The sequence below is a fragment of the Cervus elaphus genome, chromosome 4 (genome assembly GCF_910594005.1).
Source record: "Cervus elaphus chromosome 4, mCerEla1.1, whole genome shotgun sequence".
NCBI lineage: Eukaryota > Metazoa > Chordata > Mammalia > Artiodactyla > Cervidae > Cervus > Cervus elaphus.
In genome coordinates, this window is record NC_057818.1 from 19,661,464 (window position 1) to 19,689,368 (window position 27,905).

Consider the following 27,905-nt stretch of genomic DNA (forward strand, 5'->3'; position numbering starts at 1 on the left):
CCCCGGAGTAAATCAAACCTCTCATGCCTTCTTCCACAGTGCCCCAGGAAGTTCTCAAAGATACTTTCTAAGGCACTTGATATCCTCCTGGCTCCTAAAAAATAATGGAAAACAACCCCCTTCAACCATTTAGAGGGCCCAGACATGCTTGGTCAACACTGTAGAAATGGCATAATGTAAACTTCAGCTCACTCCCTGTTCCCCATTATTCGCTGTGGTGGGACCAAAATTAATGGGGACTTTCTATCATCAGTTCAGACAGCAACCCAACACTCCAGCCGTTTCCCCACTTGGTGCCCACAAAGGATACTCCATCAGGAACAGACAAGTCCATCACACATTGAGTCAGCCTCTATCTACTCTGCTGCAAAAATCCTCACCTACTGGCACATTGGTCTATATTTTTACAGTATATGGACCCATTACCAGCAACCCAGCTTCACAAGAAGGGCTCTCCAGAAAGGATAATGCAGAAGACCACATGGCAACGTGAGAATCCATTCAGAAAATGTTCAGTAACAAATGCCAAATATAAGATGGTAAGTGCCCACAACTCCAAGCATGTAAACATTTGTTATCCTGTGGGCAGGGACTGGAGGGGAACAAAGAGAAATCAGACAGCTGTTGGGGGTGGGAGCATCGGCAGAGAGGACCGGATCTTTGCTTGTTTCACTTCGTGTCTTAAAGATGCAATGTCTGGTGGCTTGTGGGTTTAAGGTCGGTTTCTCTGCAGACACAAAGGAGGGAGAGGGAGATGGAGAAAGAGGGAGAGAGAAATACAAACAGGTCTCAATGGAGTTACCTTCGGTTCTGGAAGCCCACACTTCAGCAAGCCCTCCTGGACCCAGCACTGCCACTGCTGCTGAGGAACGAGGAAACCTCTGGAAGTCAGGGTTCCTCAGTGCAGACAGTCCTGGCTCCCGGGTGGAGGATCTGGGCAGCTTCCTGGTGAATGCCATCACCACCATTCTGGTAGGAGGCTCCCCTTCCATGAGGAGCATCCCCACCCCAGAAACTGTCTAGACCTGACCCCACTCTCCCGGAGTCTGATGGAACAAGGCCGTGCCCCCACGCCCACCCCAACCGCCACAGCAAGAGCCCGGAGCTCACTCCACCAGAGAGCAGTTCAAAGAAGGACCACATTCGAGGAAACTAAAATGGTGACAGAAATGAACCTATCTATGAAACAAAAGCAGAATCGTGGACCTAGAGAACAGACTTGTGGTTGCCAAGGTAGGGGCTGGGGGTGGGGAGACAGAGGGATTGGGAGTTTGGGATTAGCAGATGCAAACTTGTGTATAGAGAATAGATAAACAATAAGGTCCTACTTTACAGCACAGGGAACTTATATTCAATATCTGGTGGTAAACCATACTGGAAAGGAATGTACATAACTGAGTCACCTCGCGGTACAGAAGTAGTTAACACAACATTGTAAATCAACTATACTTCAGTAAAAAATTAATAATAATAATAGAAAGGGCCACACTCAAGATGAACCCCACAAACATTGTCCCCTGGGCTGGGCTTTCCAGGCACCCTGGCAGGGGAGGGTTGTGCTGCCTCCGCATTCCAGGAGGACAGCCCTCTGCAGGAGAGCTTCTTGTTCACACCCAAAGCTGGATTCCAATGGACAGGTGCGCTGCCCTCAGGCCCCAGATCCTCAACAGCAGGGAGGCTCCACCTTCTCTCAAAACAAGACTCATCTGTTCCCTCAGAAGCGTCTGCTGAGCACCCAGAGCCTGCCGGGCCTCACAGAGCAGGGTCCTCTCAATCCTTGTCTGAAACGGTCTTCGTTGGGCTGCAAAGTGTCCACCCTTCCCTCCAGAGTCTGCTCCATGGGGGCAGCAATGCCCACCTACATTGTCCCTAGTACTGCGACCAGGTGACCAAGGATGAGCATCCAGCAGAGACCCCTGAGGCTGGCCTAGGAGGGCCTGCTGTTGCATTTTTATGCCATTTCCAAAGTTTTAAAGCAGAAGCCAATTTTTGAAGATGTTAAACTAAAGCTCAATGTATAAAACAGACTTTTTAAGGTACCAGCTCTGTCTGGAGTGGGTTTCAGAGCCCCTCAGTCAGCCCCAGAGACACCTCTGAGGATGCAGTTTGAAAACCACCACACGATCCAAGGATGTTTGGAGGCGTCCTCGGTAGGGACCTGTTTTGAATAAGTGAAGGTGAAAGTCGCTCAGTCTGTGTCCGACTCTTTGCAACCCCATGGACTATACAGTCCATGGAATTCTCCAGGGGATCTTCCCAACCCAGGGATCGAACCTGGGTCTCCCACACTGCAGGAGGATTCTTTGCAAGCAGAGCCACAAGGGAAGCCCAAGAATACTAGAGTGGGTAGCCTATTCCTTCTCCAGGGGATCTTCCTGACCCAGGAATCGAACCGGGGTCTCCTGCAGTGCAGGCAGATTCTTTACCAACTGAGCTAACAGGGAAGCCCTCTTCTGAATAATATGCACACAATTTCCAGTAGTATATCCTGTCCCTGAGTAGTCCTAAGAAGGGGGGGAAATAACTCCTTGCATCTCTCTTCCATGTTCGCGGGACCTGCCCAGGCTGGGTCACGCCTTGACTGGGTGGTAATGAATTTCTCAGGGATGCTATTAGGCGAGGCTGTTTCCTGTACTCTTTCAAGGAATCTCTGACTCCTGTCCAATGCTCCAGGGTTTGGGGGTATTCCTGGTTCCCATGTCCCAGTGGAGGTCGTTAGTGGGGTCCTGTCAGGAAGCAGGCAGAGGAGCTGGTGGATAAAGATGCATCGATAAAGATGGCTGGAGACCCTGCAAATGGGGCTGCCGTGATTTCCGCCAAAGTCTGAGGCTGTGAAGAAAAGAGACCGCCACTGGGAAGACAGTCCTGCCCAGGACCAAAGGACAAATAGCTACCATTTAAAACTGCCAATACAGACTCCCACATATAGCCCCAAAGCCTCCCAATCTCCCTTCTCCACCTAGAAGCACCACCATTCTCAAAAGTGTGGTAACAGACGTAAGGATCTCCTTGATGTTGAAGAACTGGAGGAGGGAAGAGCCTGGGTGGTGCCAGGAATGGCACCTCATTCCAAGAGCCACAGACACTCAACAAGGCACCACTCAGCAGTGGAACTGAGAAGCCCGGCTTTAACAAGTACACGCGAGCAGTGTGATAGAACATAAAGAGAATAGCTTTTCATTATAAGATCGATTACCTGTTTTTAAAATATGTACCAAAAGTTCACTCTCTTATAGTTAAGATTTCACTTCAGTTCGTGGCTAATCAAGAACTACACCAGCATCGACTATTTTCTCAAGTAGAATGAGAGTCTGTAGCCCAAGATGCTGAGGAGGTCCTGATTCCGTCACCAAACTGCTATGTGACCCGGGTTAAGTAATCATCTGTCTGTCTCAATGCCTCAATATTTCCCCCGAGGAAATAAGACAACTGGAAAAGTCAACCGCATAAATCCCTTCCAATTCTGATTCTAAGCATCTAAGCTGGCCATCTCCTCTGCCAATGACGGAAATATTAACAAACTCCAAAATGACTAGGGTTTGGTTTGCTGAGTCCCAAACAGTTCAAAACTTTGCGTCTTTCCTGGGTCCATTGTTTTTGATATCGAGTCCCTTTAGAGGTTGAGAGTGAGGACTTGGCCCATTCAGGGCTGTGCAGGTACAGATGTCACTAGAGGAAAAGTCATAGCAAAGTTCCCCAAACACTCAGCTATCAAACTTCCAAGATAGCCTGACAGGTAGAGGAAATAAGACTTTGAGTCCCAAGCTACCTCCTACCAGCAAATTTCCCTCCCAAAACAGGTGTCAGATCCTCCTTGGAGTATTTGTTGGAGATTTAGGTCCTATCCCCACAAACCAGCACCCAAGAGGTTGCATCAACAATCACAATAGAAGAAAGTGTCTCAGGATAGCTATGTAAGGAATACGGATGCTCTGACCTCCTTGCTCAAAGCCTGGAAAGATGTCAACCCTAACGGGATAGCATGGCTGCCACATTCCAGGGAATACACATGCCCCCATTCCCCTACCCCTCACACCCCATATATCCCAGACACATGAACACACTTGACTCATGAAGTCTTAAATCGCTCCTAGAAACTGTGGCCTTGTCCACCTTCTCTGAGGCAGCTGGTAAACAGAACACAGGGCCATCGTCAGGTCTAGCTAAAACTGCTCACAGCCACCCTTCTACCTAGAGAAGCAGAGGCCAAGTGCAGAGGCGGAACCAGGTCCCTTTCTGCAGGCGCACTTCTTGGCTTCTGAAATTCTCCCCATCCCATCGTTAGCCCTGCCTCAGAGCTCACTCCTTCACGCAGCTTTCCACACTTAAGCTGCTTAAGTTTGCACTAATAACCTCTTAATTGCTAGGTTTCCAAAAGCCTTCCAGAAATCCAGGGTGCAGACCCACCCACTTAGGGGTCACAGACTACAGACAGCAGTTTTGGGGAGCAAGGACAGGGTACCTCCACCTAACTCCTGCTTGCCGCAAAGCTGTTGCTTTTATTTTTAATTTTATTGAAGAGGGTACCCAAGACACCACAATAAAATGACATTAACTGTAAAATTACATTATTAATTCTTTAATCTCACTTGAGGCTTCAAGCTGTTGCTATGTCCAATTACCCGTATAACCACCTGTCAGAATCCCAGTGCTATTTAACATTACCTCCAGGACAGCGGTGGGCCCGATGGTCCGTCAGGTCTGCCAGAGACTCAAAGTCCTGCTGACAGTGATCGCAGGTGTAAATTGACTCATCCTCCATGTCTTCATCGTCCTCATTTCTCTCCTCTTGACTTGTCACGCTGTTCCTGTCTTCCAGCGCACGGCTGGTTTTTCGATCACACTCCGGCTCTCCTTCTAGGCCTCCTGCCAACAGGAAGAATACAGTCCATGTCAGCTGACGGGGTCTGGGGAAAGCATTGTAAAAGAAATCGCCCCGCATTTATGAAGATACATTTAATTACTCTACCTCCCAGGGTCCATTATCCTTGACACCTCTCAGTATATTAATATATGGGTTTTTGTAGCATGTGGTGCCATAATTCTCAGCTAGCTTATTTAATTCTTGGTGCAAATCTTCTAGAGGGATTTCCTGTCATCTTCCCTCTGTGCGTGGATGCTGGGGGTCGTGACCCGTTAGGGAGGTGAAAATGCCTTAGCATTTTGTCTCCTAAAAACTCAATTCTCTCACACACCTCTCTAGTGTTTTGATCAGCTATTCCTAATGCACAAACTTCAAGTTTCCCCTAAAGCCTTGTGGTTTAAAGCTGAGAGATCTCTTAGCCAGACTAACCCTCCACACAACATGCCTCTCAATGTGGTGAGAAGTTGGCTTAGTTCTTTGTAAAGATGTCCTGATTCTGAAATCAAAGAAGCACATGTGTTTGCAGGACCAAGGACAGTCAAATCGCTGCTTAAAAGGCACCTGAGCCCTCTCTTGCACCCCAGTATCAGCCTAGAGAGTGAGAACCAGCCTTGGAATCATTTGACCAACTTCTTTAAAATAAAATACCAAGTCTATGCTTAGCACCATGCAAACCAGTGGATAAACTGTACAGAAAACTGAACTCATGATTAATGATCATGATAACGACGCTTTGGGTTTGCATAGCATTCTGTGCATTTTCAAAGTCACAAATACACACATGTAGCCCCATTTCACAGTCTTACACGTCCCAGAGCTAAGGGGGGCTCAGGTGGTCATCTGGCTCCACTCTGGCACTGCCCCTCCCCTGCAGAGAGGGGCAGCTTTGTTATTCCCCTTTCACAGGTAAGGCACCTGCCTCCAGCCAGGGGGCTGTACCATGCCTAGCCCCCGACAGATGTTGACCTTGACATCCTGACTCCTATCCAGTGCACTTCCCCACGGAGCAAAGACTCAATCTGAGAGATAAACAGGACTCAACAAGAACTTGTAAACTGAAGTGCAAAAAAATCCATGGCAAATATTACATACAAAATATATCAGTCATCCCAATAAATGTCAGTGGATTAAACCTGCCCATTACAATACAGAGACTTGGAATCGAAAATCAAAGTACCTGTCATCTCTTCCCACAGTCTGTCCTGGGAAACAGATCAACCTGTGCAGAAACTAGCACTTATTTAAACTAAAGAGAGAAATCTCTACTACATGTAAAGTCACTGATGCAAACATACACTCATATGCAAAGGTGTGTGTATGTATGTGTGCATGTGTATGTATGTGTGCCTACGTGAGTGTGTGTGTATATTGCCCATAACATCACAGTAACAGAAAAAGCCTTCGGCACACAGCCTGTAAACCCCCAAGGACTGGTCGCCAAAGGAAGAAAGAGGAACAAAGCAAAGAATGCATTCGATTTGAGGTGGAAGCCACGGTCCTACAAATATTTCAATTTAGAAACAGATAATGTTATAAGGGCTCCGATTCCCCCGTCCACACAGAATGCGCACTCCCAAGCACCCGACATCAAGAACCTACAAACACAAATCAGCTCATTGGAGAGCCAGCTGCCGCCTTCCGTGGCGGGGAACGTGGCGTGACACGCTGCTTGGAGCTGCGCGGAGGCAGTAAAAATCAATGTTTCCATTTGTGGCCCATCAAAACATCTCTCTTCTTACCAATTAAGGGATGTACAATTTTTAGGTCCTTTTATTATCAGAACACGCCAACTCTCGGCAATACAGAAATCCCATTAAAAGCCAGGCAGCATATTTATCTCAGGAAATCTGATCTGCTGCTGCGGCGATGGCAAGAAATAGAAAGCAAAGAAATGAGAAATATCATTTGGAGCCTTCAATATTATAAGTCATCACACAGCCATGGTTACACAGTCAAGCGCCCGTCTCTGAAATTCCTAGTTTACAGTCTCTTCCTTTAACAAAAAAAAAAAAATGTTCTGAAGAGGGAAAAAAAGAACCATAATTCCCACTTTATCTACTACACCAAGTCTCCAGATAATAAGTTACGTTCAGCACCACGCCGGTGCTACTTTACTTAACACACAGTTTAATAGACATATTTAAATTATCCCCTTGTTATATTTTTTTTGCCATATTTACTTGGCAGCACTTTCCATAATAGCTCATCTAATCCACAACTGGAACCACAAACATTACACTGCATTTGATCTCTTTAAATCTGGTACATCCTGTTGACTCAGGAGCAGATAAATCAGAATGTCAACTCGTGGGTTTTTATAAGGCAAAAACCCATAAAGTCATCCAAGAGTATAAATCTGTTTTAAGGAACTGTCACCTCCCCGCTGCTGTCTCCTAAATGGGAAGGCAAGGCGGCCACATGGAAAGGGGCAGGAGACGGGAGGTGGGCGACATGGGGACCCCATACCCTGAGGTCCCAGGGGTCACACAGCCTGAAGTACTGTTAGAAGCGGGACTTCCCTGGACACCCAGTCCCCGGGGGCCCCTCTGCTGCGTCAACACAACCAAGACCTCGAGAGCAGGAAGCCCTCCATCCTGCTCGGTTTACTCTGTAAGGCAATCTCGTGTGACCCAGCCTCTGAGCCTCACGATCGGGAAAAATGGTGTTACTTTTCCAGCTTTCCTCAGAAAACTGAGGCTCTGAAAGGCCACCCAGAGCCACATAAGAGATTGAACCTACAAGTTCCGACGTGGAGTCACTCGCCCTTCTCCAGGCCTGGACCCCAGACGCCCAAGGCCAGGAGACGAGGGCGCTAAGGGTGCCAGCGTCCCCGGGGCACCCTCTGGGTCTCTTCTTCCCAGGCCCACCCTCAGCGGCTGCTCAGTGAGCCCCTGGGGCCATCAGGAGCACACCTTCCCCGCTCCCCTGACCCGGCTCTGGCTCCTCAGGGGTGGCCCTGCTGGCCCATGTCCCTCCCTCATCCAGCCAGAGTCCCCCGAGGGTCCTGACTGAGAGCGCATAGGGGACGCAGAGCCCAGCAGCCGCCACCAGCCCTCCCAAGCCCCCACCCCAAGGGCTGCCTCGAGTTTCCATCGTGGAAGCCTCGAGCCTAAACTACAGTTGACCCCAGGTCCCTGCAACCACCAGGACCCCCAAAACAACGTCAGTAGAGCTCATTTCTCCCCCCACTCCGGGGCTGGGAAGGACTTCGTGAAAAATGGGCTGCTGGGGCCTTTCCCTCCAGCCTCACCCAAGTTCTCCAGGGGACAGCCAAGGAAGGCCTAAACTAGACAATTTCCAACAGGGCCCTCTCCCCAGGGCCACGAGCTCGGGACAGGAAACAGTCAGCACCAAGCAGGCCACCTTTCCGTCCATTAACAGAGCTCCCGACCTGCCAGGCCACACACTGCACCTCAGCTAACTCACAAGTGGGTGTTTTCCTGTGTGCACACCACCATCTTTCTGCCCAGGGGTCCACCCAGAGCAGCGAGCATCACCAGCCGACCTGGTGCCCTATGAACTGGGACCATCACAGCCCCATCTTCCAGCTGAGGAAACTGGGACTCTGTGAGGTGATGATGCTTCACCAAGGCCACGGGGGTAGATTTCAAAGACAGATGTTATTGCTGTTGTTCAGTCGCTAAGTCACATCCAACTCTTTGCAACTCCATGGACTTTCCAGTGAGTCAGTTCTTCACATCAGGTGTCCAAACTATTGGAGCTTCAGCTTCAGCATCAGTCCTTCCAATGAATATTCAGGGTTGGCTTGATCTCCGTGCTATCCAAGAGACTCTCAAGAGTCTTCTCCAGCTGGGCCTGACTCTTAACCACTCTGCTACATGGTCTCCCCACAGCAGAGCCCCGGTGGAAAAGTGAGTCTCAAGTGTCAAGGAACCGTCCGACCTTCCAGAGTCACCTGCAGGGTCCTGTTGGCGACCCCCAAGGCCCAGCAAGGGTTCTGGTTGTCTCCACTTGTCTCCACAGCCACACAGACCTTTGTTCCATCCCTTAGCTTCAAGTGTATTTACCCAAGGGCTTCACACTCCTGCTCCACTGTAACTCTTCACCCACCTCACTCCCCGCAGACCTGAGTATCAAGGCCACTCAGATCCCCATCATCCATTCCCCAAGGTCCCCTTTCCTTCCCTGTCAGCACACTTAGCTCCCAGTTCTCTCACAGGCTGATTTTTCACTCTCCACCTCCCATGGCAGCCGCACTTGTCCTGGATGGCAGCAACAAATCCCATCCCATGTGCTACTGTGGAGGAAGACCTTGCCCTCTCTCATCAAAAAGAGGGAACCAGGGCTTCCCTGGTGACTCAGTGGAAAAGAATTCGCCTGCCGATGCAGGAGACACGGGTTCAATCCCTGATCCGGGAAGACCCCACATGCCGCAGAGCAACTACTGAGCCTATGCCCTACAGCCCATGCTCTGCAACAAGAGAAGCCACCGCAATGAGAAGCCCACGCACCTCAACTAGAGAGTAGCCCCCACTCGCCGCAACTAGAAGTCCATGCAGCCCTTAGCACAGCCAAAAATAAATAAATAAAAGTTAAGAAAAAGAAGAAGAGGGATCAACGTCCCCCCCCCGTCAATTCCTCTCTGGCCCGGCTGGCCTTGGTGACTCCTTCCAATGCTAGAAACTAGAATGCAGCCTCCCCTGGGTCTCCTGAGACACAACCCCTGAGAACCCAGCTGCCCTACTATGAGAAGCCGAAGCCACATAAAGAAAGGGTGGGTGCTCCAGGCTGCCAGCACCCCCTGCCAGCCCGGGAATGAAGCATCTTGGACACCTAGCCCAGACAAGCCTTCAGAAGGCAGCAGCCCCAAGAGCCACGTGACCGCAACAATATAAGAACTCTTCTAAGTGAAAGCACCAGCTGAGTCCAGTCTCCCGCAGAACTGTGTGCAGTAATAACTGTTGCTTTAGGTCATTGAGTTTTGGGGTACCTCGTTACATAGCCATTGATAGCTGCAACGTGTCCCCATAAAGTCACGAGGGCAGGAGCTTTGTTTGTTTTTCTGGGTGCTGTCTCCCCAGCCCCTAGTACAGACACATAGTAGGTGCTCAGTAAATGGTGAATGAATGAATGAATTGATCTCAAAGAAACAAGACTCTGAGTGTCAATATGGATAGAAGCAAGAGAAGAGTAAGTGGTTACAGGGCTGTTTATTGTGTGATAAGTATTGAGTTCAACCATATGAAGTTGCCATCTTTGTGGGTCAAAAATGCCAAATACTGGCAATCTCAAATGGTTCAACCTAACATATGATGGGGCCAATCTGTTCTGCCAACTTCTTCAAAGCAGGAAGAAGAAGGTACACCTACATGGGCTAATCCCTCCTAAGCCACACCAGAGTCCCTGAGTCCCAGATATGGGCTTGGGGAACCTTCTATGAGCAAAGAGCGGCAATAACAAAACACTCCACCTTTACTGCCTATGATGAGAGAACAGTGCATTTCCCCACCCAAGCCAGATGCTGCCTCTCCTGGCACCCTGAGTGATGCTGGTCACCTCAGGTACCTTCTACCTTACATCCTCCCATCCCATCATCACAGTAAGCCTATGGGGGAGATACAGTTAATATCTCCCCTCTCCAGAGGGGGAAGCCAAGGCTCAGGACCACACACAATCATGTACACTGGGAAGGGCAGAGCCTGGAATTGAACTCACGTCTTCTGCCTATAATCTTGACTCTTAACCACTACACGGGAGGGCAAAAAAGGGAATGCCTGTGAAAGCGCTGAGCAGAGGACAGCTGGCTGAGTCCACTGCCAGAGAAAGGGAAAGGGGAGAGGCCCCGGGGGGCCAGGCTGCCCACAGGCTGCCAGGTCTGGGAACAGGACATTTCCTACCTTCTCAGCCAGGCTTCTGGAGCTCAGGACTGTCAGGGCCTCAGCGCTCCCCAGGGCCAGCTGAGAGAGGCTCAGCCTGAGAACACCCGTGAGGGTCTCTTCCCTCTGGCCCCAGTCCCCTCCAGCATGAGAGTCAGAAAGAACCTCATCTCCTTCCTGGGACTGACCATGGGGAACAACCCGCCATCAAAGGTCCTGGGCACTCTGAAAACCAACCAGGGACCACTGAGGGTCCCGCCTCTGGGGTCCCAGGGCTGAGGATCTGCCCAGTGAGGCAGAAGGCCAGGGGCAGCCCCCACACGCCCAGGATACAGAAAACAAGGGAAGAATATGAGAGCCATGAGACACTCCAGAAGCTACAGTCACACCCGTTCATCTGTGCTCTCCTTCATTCACCTGAGACGCATTGATCAGGCACCTACTGTGGGCCAGGCATAACGAAAGTGTATTTGCAACAACGTACAGGCTCCTTCATCTCAGTGGCCTCAAAGCCATACAAGGCACAGAAAAGATAGTTAATCAACATGAGGTGGGTGAAAGAGTGCCCAGTGAAGAAATAAAATGCCCCAGGGGAGGTATAGGTGGTTATGTGCTGCAGCCTGGGCTGGGGTCACTCAGCACCCTGGGTTCCAGTCTTAACTCTAGGACTACCCACTTCACCCCATGAGTGACTCTGACTCTGTCACTTGTCCCATCCAAGGCTGAGTCCCTATGTGTCAGCAAGCCTGATCGTGATGGACACGGTCCTCTCCTGCTTCACAAGGTGGAGATGAAAGAATGGCCATTGATTCGAGAAGACTTGTGCCTACAGTTACACACAGATACAGGTAAGCCAAGAGCCCTGCGGGGTTCTGAGGAGCTCAGGGGAGGCTAGAGCAGATGGGCAGAGGAAGATGTGGGCAAAACCGCAAGACAAGGGTGCCAGGGAGGGGCAGAGAGGGATGTGAGGGCCAGGATGGCGCCCCATGAGAGTGGGAGGCGGAGAGTCATCCCTGGAGGCCAGCCTGCCCATCTCCTAACCCAATCAAACCTGGACAGGAGATGGCAACACCCATCTCTGCAGATATCAGCAGACGGTGAATTCTAGGCATGTCCAGGGCTTGACAAGAGAACCCAGCCAGACAGGGAGCACCAGGAGAGCCAAGTGCAGAGGAATCAGCAGGGCGGAGGGAACCACGCTGTTCCTGCAGAAAGATGGTTAGGAAGCAACGACACACACGAGCAGCAGACAGATGGAGTCACGTTCCAGGGCCTGATGGGATGATAGAGAAACAGCAGAAAGAATTCCAGACTTTGGAGCCAGCCTGTCTAGGTTCAAACCTACAGGCATCACTTCACAGCTGGGAGACCTTGGATAAGTCACTTGCCCTCTGAGAAAAATTTTAATGACGTTAAACTGTTTTAATGAGATAGTATCTACAAAGCCGGACACCCAGCTCACAAGGAAGCTTGTGAAAACAGTAGCCACAGTTACTGCCTTATTTTGCCGTCATCATTCAAACACAGGCAGCACAACTGCTCAGACAGGAGGGTGGAGACACCATGCCACACGAGACTCTGGAAGGAGACCTCACAGGCTCCCAAGGGTGGAGAATGTCAGGGGACATGCCCCATGGAAGGCACAGAAATGTCCAAAAGAAACCACTGCACCAGGAGAGGAAAGTCCTGGCCTTGAGTCCAGGCTCCGCCACTCCACGCTGTGTGCCCCTGAGTAAATGACAAGCCCACCTCCTCCAGGAAACAGCGTGACCTCTGCCGAGGGTCTGCCCCGGGGCCAGGCAACGTGTACGTGTTTACAATTCACAAGCCTGCTTGTCCTGCGCTCTCCCCCTGTACGCTGTTCAGGAGCCTCCAGACAGACTTCACAGTCCAGGCAGGTGTCTACCACTTCCAAAGTGTTTATCCTGGAGCAACGTTTTCCTTTAATAGCGAATGCAGGCTCCGTCCTAACAGCCCATGTGTTTCCTACAAACAGTTTCCCCGGGAGCACGTTTCCTGAGGGCCAGCGTGGGAGGAAGCACTTTCGGAACCTGGGCACCAGGTCAAACCCCTGGCTGAACCTCAGCTCGGCTCTCGGGCCTGGATTGTAGAGAAGGACACGTCTCTGTGAACACTTTCTCACGCACGCCTGGGCAGGTGGGACGAAGAAACGGAGGAACTGGGCCGGGGCTGGGCAAGGAGCCTGCCAACCCCAATTAGACACTCTGCTTGTGCATCCGCTGCTGGCCCCAAATTCCACAAGGCAGCCACTATTTATCTTCAGGTTTAAAATATTTGCAGTGCAGGCAGCAGGGTAACATTTAACACTCAGCCTAAAGGGTCCCCTTGGCAGCAGAGCTGTAGGCAAATATTTTAACACATAATTTGCTGTCCAAGTTCCACTTCTTAAATAAGGAAGCAACTTCCACAAGCTGTCTTGGGGGTTCGGGGGGAGTGCCTATCACTCCCTTGTCAGTGTTGATGGCTCTGCGGATGGGATTTCAAAGCCACGGTCAGTCAGACACTGAACCTGAGGCTGCATCACACAAGCTTTGCCAGGATGGTCCGTCCTGGCTGATGATGCCAGATTGGGTACAGGGCCCCCCTCTCCACAGGCCCGTAGTTGACCAGGAAAATGACAAGAACCTTCCAGAGAACGTCTCTCTAGTGGACAGGAATTCTAGAAGCCAAGGCCAAAGTGTGATGGCAAAACGTAATAGCACTCACTTTTCTCAGACCAGACCTTCCGATTAATTTGCATCCTTCACCCCTTGACCCGTGTCCCCATAAGGGAGATATAACATTAGACCTTTTTTATAGAGGCCAAAACCGAGGCTCAGATGGCTCAGACAGCTCACTCTGTCACTCAGATTATGAGTGGACCTAAGCTCACAACTCCGAGGCCCCCACCTTTACACAAAACGAGTAGAATGGGCTGAGGGATTCTAGGGGGAGACTCTACACCCACCCAAGGAGATGGTCCCTGCTCAAATCATCTACAAAATCACCATACAGAAAAGTGCGGCTCAGTACAGACATTGTTTTCTTTCAAAAGAAAAAGAAGAAAGAAATCCATATTTTTTCTGTGACGTTTCTGGACTTTTGAATGTTGACTTCAAATTTTAAGAAATAAGGTATGGACGAAACAATAGGCCTTGGAGGGCTGGAGGTAACCTGGGGGGGTGTGGGGGGTCTTTGCCACAGGACATACCCAGCAACAGTCTCTGGGGCCCCTTACCAGACAGGCAGTTTAGCTGTGCAATAATGGAAGTGCCCCTTCTTTGGAGATTTAGGGCTGGGTTCAAGTTCCTCCCTGCATGACTCTCGTTGCTTACACTTCTAGGCCTTGGTTTCCTTGCCTAGAAAATGAAGAGAATTTCACTCCCTGACGTTCAGATTGGAAAAGCTCCCTCTGAGGACTGTCATTCAGGGGACCTCGGCCCAAGTCTCTGCAACCCGGGCCATGGTGAGCAGTAAGGTCCCTCCAGACTGGAGCCATTATCAGACACAAATCCTCCACATCTTCAGTCAGTCAACGAACTTTCTTCTGAGCACCTACTATGTGCTAGCCACTGCTCCAGGCGCTGTGGATGCACCCAAGAACAAAGCGACGTTGTTCATACTGCTGAGGCTGACATTGGTTACGAGCACCTTGCCTGTGTGGGCAAATGCTGCGGAACAAAAGCATGATGCTCCCCTCCCAAGCGCCCAGCTCAAGCCACAAAGGCAGAGAGAGATGGCAGCTTTCTCCACGCCCGGCTCCCAACTACGATGGGTAACGAAGGAGCGGAAAGAAAAGATGATGGATGGGAGGGAGGGAAAGCGGGAGGAGGGGACAGAAGCAAACACTCCCATCAAAAAAGGGAAAAAAGAAATATTTTTCTAGGCAGTTCTGAACAGTGTCACTCCTCTGAGCCTCACGATCTTAATAAAACTGATCTCGCCGCATGCAGTAATGAAGAACAGTCGGACAAAGCCACCCTGGAACCATGAAAATTGGACGCTGTTACCGCCTCGTGACCTCCTGAGGCTGTGACCACTCTGCCCTCTCCTTGACGTCATGTTCTGTCTCCGACGGCCACTGGGAAGAAGATGGAGACGCGAGCCAGAGGTAGTCAGGGAAGGGAGGCCGTGGGGCGGCATGGGGAGCGCGATAAATCCAGCTCATTTGTGGCCAGCGCCGGGGCCTGGCGCTCCTAATTGCCCCTGGTCCAGGAGCAGAACTCAAGGTGAGGATGCTGGGGCACGTCACCCCCAGAGGGCCATGGCAGAAAGAGGAGCCCTGTGGGGGTGGAGAAGGGGGGCCGGGGACTGAAGCGTACCCCCAGGACAGGGCTGAGTAAGAGTGGCTCAGGGTCAAAGGCAAACACACACAGCGCAGACGGAGGCCACAGCCCCCGGGGCCATGCCAGGGTCGCTCGGGATACCGGCAGGTCCCACCCTCTCTGGCCTCCTGGCTCCATCTGTCCATGAAGGCATGGGCCATGGAGCAGCTATATTTAAAGCAGGGCACCTTAGTGACTCCTCGCCGGGTCAGGGGCAGGCCCGAGGGCAGAATGCCAAGGGTCACCTCCACACCAAGGAAGCCCTCCTTTGCCGTAGACCCTGGGGTCCCACAGAGCAAGAAGTGGGCAAAAGTCCACCCCCAGCCCAGGGTCTCCGGGTCCAGCCACTCCCCCGCACCCAGGGCCTGGGAGGCCAGGAGCCCCACTCCCTCCAGCCAGCTCGGAGAGGCTGTGCGGAGCCTTTAACGGCTCCTCACCGCCCAGGGCTCAGCCCAGCGAACCTTCACCCCCACAGGTTGGCCCCACATGCGTTCTGGGTGCCCGCCAGGCACCCCTTTTTCTCACTCTTACCAAAGCAATCCTGGTCCTTCTCTCTGAGGACACCCCACCTCCCCAGTGCCAGTGAGCAGGCTCCGGGCAGACAGGATCAGCATTGGTTTTGCTCATCCCGCTCCCTTCCCCCACCGAGCCCTCAGTACAGAGCCTGGCACACAACAGGTGCTCAGTAAATGTCTGTGAGCCCAGCGGTCTGAATCGGCCCTTCCCACCCTAGCACTTAAAGGTCCAGCCATGGGTCTGGACATCTCTGGGCAAACTGGAGACAGTGGGAACAAAGACAGGAAGCCGGCCCAGGGCCCTGGGAGTGGGAAGGACTCGCTGCCCTTGGTCCTCAGGAGCCGCTGCTGGAACCCTCCAGCCCAGGGTCTCCGGGTCCAGCCACACCCCCGCACCCAGGGCCTGGGAGGCCAGGAGCCCCACTCCCTCCAGCCAGCTAGGAGAGGCTGTGCGGAGCCTTTAAAAGTTAGCAGTCGACGGGGCATGGAGACGGCCTGGTGTGCTGTGCGTCCCGGGGAACACTGAAGTGGCGTCTGGAGAGAAGGGAGCATGTCTGATGGAGTGGTTTCACTGCGTTGTGGCTGCTGAGGGAGAAGCCGGGGGGCGGGAGGGGCCACAGCCGGCTCCCCAAAAGCGGCTTCCACAGAGCACCCCCACCCGCCGCGCGCCGGAGCGCGGAGGCCCCGCCCCCTGCAAGACTCTACACCCCACATCACGTCACTGCATCCGCGGGAGCTAGCCCGCCTGCTTTCTGCCCACTTCCCTCCAGCCTCCAGGAGGGTGCCCAGTCCCACAAGTGGACTCAGGCATTCCGGAAGCCTCCAGAAATCTGGACCCGTGGGCAGCTGACAGGACAAAGCCAACAGCGCACACAGCGCATTGGAGGGACCTCAGAGAAAGCCCCGCCATCCCTCAGGCGGGAGCCCCCTCCCCCGGGATGGATTTAAGCGGCGAGTGGGCCGGATCTACACCCGCCAATCAGAGCAAGGGCTGCATGGAGCCCAGGAGGAGCGCAGACCTGGAGAGGATTAGCCACAGGTGAAAGGTCAAGTGGGCAACGCAAAGGAAACTTCCAGACCCGCCCCAGGGTCCCGGTGGCCTCCTCGGATGGCCAATATCCGCGTGATCTATATGCGCACGCACACCCACACTCCGCACCCGCAACCACCCCCGGCTCATCCTCAAACCGTCACTTAACTCGGATTTCAAACTGCTCGTGATGTTCTTTAGTCAACATGAAGCAGAAACCTTTTATTAAATGCTGCTAATTTTTTATTGATCACACTGTGAATCATTTCATTTTCCATTACCACAAATGTCTCCTATCAGCGCTCCACGATTACGCTTCTTTATTCAGTCTCAAGCAACTGTCACTTTTAATCAGGTTGCTGGTTTCAGTATTGCTCAAAAATTAGAAAGTGGGATCTCTGTTATCATGACTGCTTTTGTTTAAAAAAAAAAAAAGTTCCCATACAAGAAGGGTTATTATACTTGGAATAAATATCCATGAATCAAATTCAAATGAAATTCCTCCCTGACTCTGACCAATTTTAGCATTTGCTTTTATAATTTTTTTAGGTTTATTTTCACGGAAAGACTATTCATAATTATTGCTCGTACTCTCCCCAAACACTTATGTTACTAAAGTGTGAAATGTCTTCTAACACAAAGACAGATCTCTGGGAAGTAATTACAGAAATGCATTCAGGGGCAATAATTCTATATTAGCTGTCAGCAGCAGACATCCTCTGAAAGGCACTTGTTATGAAGGAATTATTTGTGTAACCATTGAAGGCATGGCAGGCAAGCCCACACTGAAAGGCTGCGCCCGACCAGAAGCTTGGGCTCCCTCATCAAGGGTCAAATTAAGTTTAAATCATTACCTTGAAGCCAAGCAAACGCGTACCTGACTGTCTATTGTGGAGACGTTTTTTGAGACGCACTCAAGCGCAACGTGGTCTTCCCAGACCCAGCATGGTGCAATTACCCTGAGTCTCAAAAGGATTCTGCCAGGAGCCTGTCACAATAGGGAGAGAGGAGGTGGCAGGGTGTCTGTTAAATGCTAACTCATGTCACCAAACAGAATTCTCAAGAATTATAAATTGCCGAGATGCCTCACAGCTGACCCCTTCACGTTAAGAAGAGCCCAGAATACTACCCAGGAAAGTGTAAGAATTTGCATCGAAGTCAGGAAAGGACTCTCTGTGGGCAGTCCACAGGGATGAAGCTGAGGGACAAGGACCCAGTGGAGTATCTCCTCCCACCACTGAAGTTACAGCTGGGGTCTGGGCGGCCAACCCAGATCCCTCCGGGGTGGAGAAGTAACGAGGGCTCATGGATGCAGCATTGGAGGGGACCGAGGAGAAGCCTACACTGTTGTCTGGGCTTTAACCCCAACTCTTGGCATGACCTTGGGCCAGTCCAGTCACCTTCCTTCTCTGAGCCTCAGTTTCCCCTGCTGTAACACCATCCTGCATCAACATTGTGTGGAGCATATTAACTGAGTGACTAGAACAAAGAAGCTGCAGCCTTACCCCCGTCCTGTCCGGGACCTGGTTCTCCCACCTGTGAAATGGCGAGACTGATTCTGGACCACTGAAGGAGCCACCTGACCTCCGAGTGTGGGGATAAAGAGTGGGGAGGAGAGCACAGTGTCTTCCCAGTTCACTGGGTCCCACAGACACCTCCGGGGATGGCTGAGACCCTGGAATCTCAGCTTCTCCATCTTTAAAAAGGAAACGCTAAAGATCACTGCCCTGGGTTGTGCTCAGAAATCAAAGTGTGAAACACAAGCCTAGCCTTCTTCCATGTGCTTGCCCACTGTTGCTGCCAAAGAGACAGGTGCTTTCTAAGAAAACTCCGGGCAAAAGGCAAAGGAGCTACCTTCGCCTAACACCATGGGGCCATGCTGCCCTGGGCGGTGCCAACAGCCATAGCACCCTGATCTTCCATGGGGCCAACCCTCCCTACCTCCCAGCCTAGGCTCACTTGGCGCTGGCCTCGCCTCCAAGCTCCATCCAAGGATGGACGTGTGACCCAAGTGGGGCTACTGAGACACAATTCAAGACATTTTCTGGAACCACTGGGAGAGAAGTTACCTGCAGTGTTAGGATGGGGGTGAGCAGAGCTGACAGATGGAGAGAGAGGGAGCAAATGGTGTTTGAGACATGCCCTTTGACCCAGTCATTTCACATCGAGGTTTTACCTGCTAGAAAACTGTACCTGAGAGTTAACTGTGAGAATATCCACCCCAGAATTATTTGTAATAACCACAAAAAAAAAATCAGACCACATCTACATTTCCATGAATAAGAGATGAACAGATAAACAGTGGTACATTCACAGAGCGGACACCATTCAGCAATTAAAACCAATAAAACAGAGCTACACGTATCAACAGGGATTAATCTCCCAAACATAACAGAGACGGATAGAACACAAGTTGCAAAAGATAAACTGTGGAAATACAATAAAATATGACAATTTAGAATATCTATAGAACATTTACAGAACATCTAAAGCATGTATAGCAATAGTATTGATATACCATTCATATGTATTTCAAGAAAAAAGACAAATACAGAAATGATAAATGCCAGGCCCTGGGGGGAGAAAGAGAAGGATGATTGGGGGCTTCATTGAGTGATCACAGTTCTGTTTCTCATGATGAAGGGTACTTGAGTGGTCATTATTCTCTTTTATGTATCTGAACTATTTCATGATAGAAAAACTATCATTGAGCCACTAAAAATGTTTAAAAGGAGGGATGGTGAATGAATTGGGGAATCACAAGGAAGCACCGAATTTTAGATGGAGAAGCCTTCAGAGAAAGGACAGGAAAGCCCAGGTTTTTCAGAATTTAAGACTCAAGGTACTGTTCCAAGGCCACGTGGTAAGTTGGTGGCAGAGCCTCGGCTAGTCCTCGGTCCCCGGATCCTACCTCAGCCCTGGGCTCCGCCCCCTTCATCCAATGTGACAGGGGTGGAGAGGGAGGAGAGAAGGGAGTTTCTGGCTTGAGAAAATAAATGGTACCTGACCACTTGGTACTAGAGCAGGAATTTCTGTTTTGTTCGCTGCGGAATCCCCAGCCATTAGAACAGTGTCTGGCACACAGTAGGTACACAGTAACAACCATATGTGCCAGATGGATGGATGGATGGATGGATGGATGGATGGATGGATGGATAAATGGATGAATACAGACTGAGATGAATTAAAGTCACGTACATCCACTCCTTAGAGCAGACCCTCCTGGACAGAATCCCTTTGCTGTACCACACCACAGCAGTCATTTTTAAGCAAATGCTGATTTTCCACCTTCGTGTCTTTAAGAAACAAAAAAAATCAATGCTTCAACTCTGACTTCTCACCAATTTTCTGACCCTCCCGTGGGCAGGCTGAGATTGTGAGTCACGGCTGAGTCTGGAAAACCACCTTGGGGAGATGAGAATGAAAAACAGTCTAATTTAAGGAGGAGCCAGGTACTGCCTAAAATGCATCCCTTCCCCCCGGCCCCTCCTTCCATGAATGCACATTGAATGGAAAAAATTACTCAAACTCTCTCTGCTGGAGAGCGTCTGATGGCTGGGCCGACCAAAAGGAACCGGTTGCTAAGAAATCACACCGGGCGACGTCAGATGATCACTTGCTACAGGCAAGATATGGCCAGGGTCAGAGTCCAAAACAGTTTCTGGAAATCTTTCCAGCAAAAATCCCCTTTTCTGCACAGAGAGGGCAGGAAAAGGAGCCATCTTGTTGGGGACCTTCTGTGACACCTCCCCAATGAGGTACGGACTCGGCGGCCTCAGTTACAGATAAGGAAACGGAGACGCAGAGGGGGCGAGGTCACACAGCTAGAGGACGACCAGGCAGGGATCCCAGTCTCCAAGAAGCCATGCTCCTTCTGAGCACAGACGTGCTTCCCAGGATGCTGGGTCTGGGCTCCTCTGGGTTCACTCCTCTAGTGCACAGAGAGCTGAACACAGACGCCTAAGCCACTTGGAAAACACCGAGCTCCAAGATGCCATCCCATCTCTGCCACATTAAATAAAGAGACGAGGACTTCCCTGGTGATCCAGTGGTTAAGAATCCACCTGCCAAGGCAGGGGACACGAGTTGGATCCCTGGTCCGGGAAGATCCCACATCCAAAGGGCAACTAAGCCCATGCGCCACGACTCCTGAGTCCGAATCCTGGAGCCTGTGCTCTGAAAGAAGAGAAGCCACTGCAATGAGAAGCCCGTGCACCGCAGCTAGAGACTAGCCCCTACTTGCCGCAACTAGAGAGAGCAGGGGTGCAACAACAGAGACCCAGAGCAGCGAAAGATAAATAAATAAAATTAATTTTAAAATAAATAAAGAGATGAGGCAGGTGCAACGTCACCTCCTTCTCAGGCCAAGGTACCACACCCCAGAAGGGCAGCCCGGAGCAACAAGCTCCACTAAAGGCAGGGGCCAGGGGGTGAGGTCCCATGGGAGACCCCCGCGACAAAGGGCACTGGGGCCCCCGGTGGAGGCAAGAAAGACTGAGGCAAGCCCAGAAATGCCCAAGCTGGACGCTCTGCCCATATTTCCAATAGAAATCCACCATGCCTGCCCGGGGGACTGATGCTGGCCACGTGTCAGACCAGCCAGTGGTCCCACCTACCTTTCTGCCCGGATCTGCTTCTGTATTTCTGAATAGCTTTCTTTCCCACAAAATAAGCCTTTACTATCATCTCTGAGCAGAAAGATAACTGCGATGAGTGTCACAAAGAAAAGCACAAGGAAAATGGTAAAAATCACCTGAAATCTCACACCCAGACGTTTGCGCTGTGACCACTTTGATGAACAAGATCACGTATTTCCGGACTCACGCGGCAATCATTTTATAAGAATGGGATCCTGAGCCGAACGTCCACTTGGAAGGAAACTTTTTGCCCTTTGTACCAAGATCCTCTCTTCCAGGGACCACTTCTTTGAGTCTGCCTCTACAGCTTCGTCTAGAGGGACATCTCACAGTACCCAACTTCTAGTTATATGTAAACAGGTCCTGGTAAAGAAGTGGGGAGATGTGGGCTTGTTTTCCTTGCTCTGAAAATTTCCTTGCTCTGAAAAAGGGTTCAGCCTGGAGTCTTCGGGTTAACAGCCGAGTTTCTGGAGATGCGGGTCAAAGGGCCGCCTGGGCCAGCATCGCCTGGAGGGGGATCCCAGATGACAGACCAGCCACCCCTCTCTGAATATGAGGCCTGGAAATCTGTGCTTAACAAGCCTCTGTATGCCGCCCCTAGGTACTGTCCTAATGTCTTTTAAATAGAATGGAAGTAATATTGATTCTCTAACACAGTCTTTCAATCACCACACTGGGCCAAAGGCTGACAATGACTCAAGAAAAAGAACTTGCTTCGTGCAGCAACACTGAGGCTGAGAGTCAGGTGTGCTCCCCAGCGCTCAGCCCTCCTCTCTCCACACCGTCCAGGCCCACCACCGCCCGCCGTATCTGTGCAGAGGAGGGAGGGTGTGCGCTGGAGAGTTTGGGCAGCCGACCTTGAAAGGAACGATGTCCTCAGCCTGTAAGCCGCTGCTGTGGCCCACGAACCCCGTCTCTGGGTGTCACTCACATGTGTGCACACGCGTACACACTCACACGCACTGACCATCACACTCCTGCCCAGGAGGGGTGGAGTAGGTGCCTCTTCCTACACCCACTGATCCCAGGGAAAGTTTAGGAAATTCCCATTCTGGGAATTCTCAGTTGGCAGCTTCCTTTCTTCTCTTTACCGAATAGAAAGAGGAGATTTTTCCCTTCCTTGTCACGAAATCAGGATGCTTCCTGGGTTTCGTCACTAATGGCTAAGCATGGGACCCAAGTCGTTCCCACCCTCCAAAGGCCAAGCCACGAGGGCTTCCAGGAAGGCCCTCATTCTTCTGCCCTTGGAGGAGCCCAGGTGGGGAAGTGAGCTGGATGCTTCTGGGAAACAGGCCCCCTGGGAGACACCCTCCCCTCTGTCTGCCAGCTGCCGGCTCTGAATCACAGAACACGGCCACAGGAAGGAGGGCCAAGGCCCCCAGGGTGGCCTCACACTCCTTTCCAGAAAAGAGACACAGGGGCATTTAAGACACATCCACTTATTCCCAAAACACTTACCAAGATCCACGACGCGCCAGGGACTGTCCTAGGACACAGCGGGAACTGAGGTGGGCAGACCCTCTTGGGGAGTTTACCCTCTCATCAGGGAGAAAGACAGCAGATACACAGAGAAACAAAATCAGGACTTTGAAGGAAATAAAATAGGTGATGGGGCGGCAGGGACTAGAGGAGGCCAGCTTCAGCCAGGGTGGCAGGGAGGGCCCCTCTGCAGGGGGCATGAGCTGAGCTCTGGAGGACAGAAGGAACCAGCCCAGCGACACGTGGCAAAGGGCATTCTGGAACAAGGAGAGTGAGCACCAAGGATTCTGAGGGATGGAGCATCGGGTCCATTCCAAGAAGCAAGAGGACGTCAGCGGGCCTACAGCGGAAGCAGGCAGCGAAGCGCTGGGCCTGAGGAAGGCACGGGATGTCCATCAAATCCTAACTCAGACCATGACTGGAGGGAGCCCAGAATCAGTGTGAGTGGCTTGATTCAAAGCAAACCTGAGAAATCCAGAGTGGATTCAGATAGATTGAAGGTGATCGTGATCAAATTCAAGATAGTCTGAGAGCCTCCGCACTTTAATTCAACGTGATCAGATCTTACTGACGAGCACTTCAAACATCAGAGGGCCATGTCAACAGCATGCAAAGTGCCGTGGCTGGGGCACAGGCTATGAGGGCAGATCTGAGTTTGAATCTGCCCTCAAACTGCCAGACAAGTCTTCTGATTTATCAAAGATGAAATTATTAACATGCTGGTTCTTCCAAGTGTCAGACCTTGCACACACGGCCTCTGCTTACCAACACAAGGACAGTATCGGCCTCAACAGCCCAACTGTGCCAGACAGGAGGCTTGGGGGTGGCCCAACCACTCTTGAACCATTGACCCTGCCTTGGAAAGATAAAAGTGCCAAGGGGCCACCCAAGAAGGACAGTGAAGAGGCTTCTGCCCCTCCCCAAGGGCAAGGGTCTTCACTGAGACCCCACAGCAAGGAGGGAGCAAATTAAGAGCAGCAGGCTCATCATGGGACCCCTCATCTTGCCCCCTCAAGCAATCCTAGCCCATATTAGGATGCTCGCCTCCAAATCGCACACCTAGAAAAGAAAGCTGGACTGAGGGGGCCATCACTGTGTGACAATGTCAGCCCCCCTGTCCACAATTCATTAGCCCGGGAATCTAAGAACTGGGGCCACGGTGGCAGTGACCTAGCCCAGGAAGGCACTTAAAACAGATGACCTGGCGCATCACCCAGCGTCCGTCCAGCCAACAGCCGCACACATGAGGGGCCACACTGCTGGCCCCTCCTGACCCTGCTCTACTGGGCTCAGGCCTGGCGGGCATTCAGCAGCCCTGAATGGGGAGCTGCAGTGCTCGCTCCTGTCCACACAGCTTGTCCTGGCCTTCTCAACACCTGCACCAGCTGCTTGAAAGATCCAAGGGCTGGGAGTCCCCGCTAGAACTGGTCCCCACTCTGACAGTGGCACCATCATCACAGAAATCTAGCCGGGGATATCAATCCAAGCATCTCGTCCTTTTAAAAAATAAGCGGGGGAGCAGAGCAGGAAAACTGTCCCCGGACCACTCAAGAGGAGAATACAGAAGAGCAGGTTTGTTCTGGGAGATCATAGGGCACAGAACCAGAGCCCGTGGGGCTGACCAGGGGGAGAAAGAAACCCGTACCGGTTCATCGCGAGGACTGGGAGCATGGGCTGGAGATGTACCCCTGGCTTCACAGCTCATAAGCTGTGTGACTGTAGGCTAATTAATTAACCTCTCTGAACCTCCTTGTCCAACAGGACAGTGACACTACACACCTCACCCCTCACCCTATCTACTTTTAATTCATGTTTATTCACTTGAACTAAGTAAACTAAATAGGTTCACTTAGTAAGTGCTCAATAAACATGATGGCTGCGGCTGCCACTGAGGTCTAGGCTGCTTTGTAAGGGGGTGAGCCTCCCATTCCTGGAGGCATTCAAGCAGAGCCTGGAAGAAAACAGGCTGGGGACAACTGACACCAAGAGGGGCTTAGATGATGGGAGCTTCCAGGCTCCCTCCTGTACCAAGAGCTGCTGGGTCTGCCCTCTGCTGGGTGCCTGGGTGGCGGCGGGCAGCGCAGTAGATCCCATCACTGCTGGACGGCCAAGGACAGATGTGGTCTCTGAGGCCGGACACGTGTGCCTGGAATTCGGACAGCTGCCTTGATTTCGAAGTCACTAGAGATTTATTAACTACCACAAAGTGCAGCCCCTACAATGCTTAATGAGAAATGTAATCATCATGGGGGCTGGGGGGCAGGCAGGCAGGGGTCGAAAGGGAAGAAAAACTTTTTTGCCAACATTGTGAGCTGAGTGCCAGGCGAAATGGACTGAAATCCTCCCTCAAAGGCCCCCCTGGGCAGGGCACTTCCTGCAGACAATTGGAACTCAGCCTGTTGGGTTCGACTTCCTTTGTGTTAACTAATTTCTGACTCGGGGTTTTCGGCTATTTATTTCTAGAACAATACAACTCACTTCAACAGCGGTCCAGTGCGGCAACCTTCCCGGCGGCGGGGACAGTGTGGTCTCCGATGCTTTGCTCCGAGGTGGGGTGTGAGGGGTGTGAAAAGTCATCTCAAAGAAGTGGGGGGAAGTGGTCAAGCCCTGTCCTCCCCAAGTGTTAAGTTCATTTTCAGCTCTCTAGAGACAGAACGTAAGAAAGGATCCCAGAGGGGTCTTGGAGCCCCAAGATTTCAGGACAGGCCAGAGACAATGGGGGGAAAAAGAAGGTCCAGCCCCCTGAAAGGACCTCTTCCTCCACTTGGTAATTAACTGAGGTTCCCAGAACCTTTCCGCCAGCAAGCAAGGCACTCGCGGTCTTTCTCCCTTTCTGTAATCTTTTTCTAATTTGCGTTGCCGCTTCCTGCTTCCTCCAAGCCACCTTAATTGGAAACTCTTTTCGTTCTCACGGAAAGTTCCTCTCTGCTCTCTGAGGACACCTATCGAGGGTGGAACCAGGCTCTTCATAAAAATTCTTAGCAGACGTGGCTAATAATGACCCTCTTGCGCTAATGAAAAAAACACACACATGCACACATTGACTGCTGTAATTAAGCCTGTGACGAGTTGAGTTGGAGGGAAATTAGATTTATTTACATGCTGCTCTGTTGCTGATGAAGCACTAGCTATCCGGAAGACTTCTAATTAACCCTCGTTTAGAGGCTGTGCTCTCTGTGCCTCCTTCCCTCTCTGCACCCTTTAGTAAATTGCATTTGGTTAAAAATAATAATAATAATAATTAGCCATTCTTTAGAGTTCATTCTCTCTTGTAACTCTCTTTGATCCTCGAGCTGCGTTGCCCAGATGCTGACAGTAATAAAATGTCTGCAAGATTTCAGTGCTGGGCTGTAGTCACCTCAATTTATCAGGCAACGAGTGTAACAGGAGAGCCTGCGCCCAGCCGGGTCCTGTTTGGGTACCCAGCGGATCAGAAGTGGAACCAGGGACAGGCCTGCCACGGAGGAGGTTAGGATGATCGCAAAGGAACCTGGGGAGTGTTTGAGGTGGAAGAAACAGCGAGGCTAAGAGTGGGTAAGGGAGGAAAGAAGTGGATGCAGCGTTTAAGCAAGGTCCAGGCAGAGTCCACAGAGGCGGCTGGAGGCCTCGAGGTCCCAGGATTTGCCAACCAGACCTGCAGCCCATTGCTGACGGCTCCCCCTGCCTTGTGTTGTACGGCAGCTGTGTGTGGGAAGGTAAGAGGCCTGGAACGCCGGGCCTAGAACCACGCAGGGCCAGGACTAGGCACGCACGTCTGCAAGGCCTAGGTTCTCAGACCCTGGTTTCCAGGAAGCTGCTTGCATCAGACAGGGCGTCCACCACCATTACCAGAGTCCCTCAGGCCCAAGAGGCCACCAAATGCCTGACACCTATGAGCTCAGTGATCGCTTTCTTGGGAGGAGGGAGAGTCACTGCATTAGACATACACATGGATGTTAAAATGCCCACCCCCAACTTCAGAAATGTTAGACAATGATCAAATGCACGTTTTAGAATCAAAGCAGTTTGATAATCAAGTGTGCAGAGGACAGCCTTGCAGGAGGCCAGATCCTACCTGAAATAAGCAGAATCAGGCGAGCTCCCCACTCCCCACCCCCATACCCCACCAATGGCCAAGGCAAGGAGCATCTTTGCAGGCACAGCTGTCTCTGGGTACCACCATATCCCAGGGTCACCTTCCCCTCCAGCTGTATAACCCTGCCCTTCTCTTTGGAGACCACTTCATCCACCTCAGAGACTACGCCATCCAACCCAGCTGTTACCTGGTCAATGCCACGCCCTCCGGCATCCCTCCTGAGAGCTCTCCAGGGCCAGCTGGCACACTTCCAGGGAAGGGCGGTGGTTGGGACAGGCACCTCCTCCCAGGGCGCTACCGGGCAATGGAATGTGATGATGGAGGGAAGGGGGCACGGATGGGTTGGGAACACGGGGACAACATCCATCCTGAGCTTGGATGCTTGTGAGCACCTCTGACAGACGGGGAGTGGTGGGGGCAGGCATGAACATGCTTCGGAGCCCTCATCCATGTAGCTGTTCAGTTTCTCGAGTTTTCTTCTAAAGCATGTAGGACCTGCCTTCCCTGGTGGTCCAGTGGCTAAGACTCTGGGCTCCCAATGCAGAGGGCCTGGGTTCGATCCCTGGTTGGGGAACTAGATTCCACATGCCGCAACTAAGACCTGGCACCATCAAACAGACAAAAATAAATAAATAAATATTTGTGAAATTAATGTTAAAAAGCATGTGAGACTTTTTAAAAGCCTAAGTCCAGCCGAAAGACAGCATGGCTCTAGACTACAGAATAAGGTCGGGGACAATTCTCATTTCATGTCGCCAACACACAACAAAATTGCCTTGTGCTTGGGTATTTTGTTTTTCTTCTATAAAGCATTTGCCATGCTGTACAGTGACTGTTATTTCTCTCCTCTTAGACTGTGTAACCACGGGCAAGGGGCACATGGCACCTTGAGGAGAGGGACCAAATCCAGCCCCTCTGCATCCTCGGTGCCAAAGACCAAACCGACTCCCCATCAGTAGGGTCAACAAACAAGGCCAAGAATTTCTAGTCTCAAAAATCACATTTTCCTTGACTTTCAATATCATATTTCAGATTCCACAGGTTTGTGATGCTTACCATTCACTCAGCTTACTAACTTGCTACATTAACACCTCCCACATTCTCCTTCTATTTACCCTCAGGAGTTCATGAGTTTGCAGCCAA

General features: G+C 51.3%; 1 protein-coding gene across 1 annotated transcript in view; it reads right to left on the bottom strand.

The window, feature by feature from the left end:
* Positions 1–27,905, bottom strand: part of ZNF423 (zinc finger protein 423) — a 343,660-nt gene that overhangs the window by 231,256 nt on the left and 84,499 nt on the right. The window contains exon 3 of the mRNA XM_043898405.1: positions 4,666–4,866. Within this exon, the coding sequence (XP_043754340.1) occupies positions 4,666–4,866 (201 nt within the window). The remainder of the gene's footprint in view (positions 1–4,665; positions 4,867–27,905) is intronic.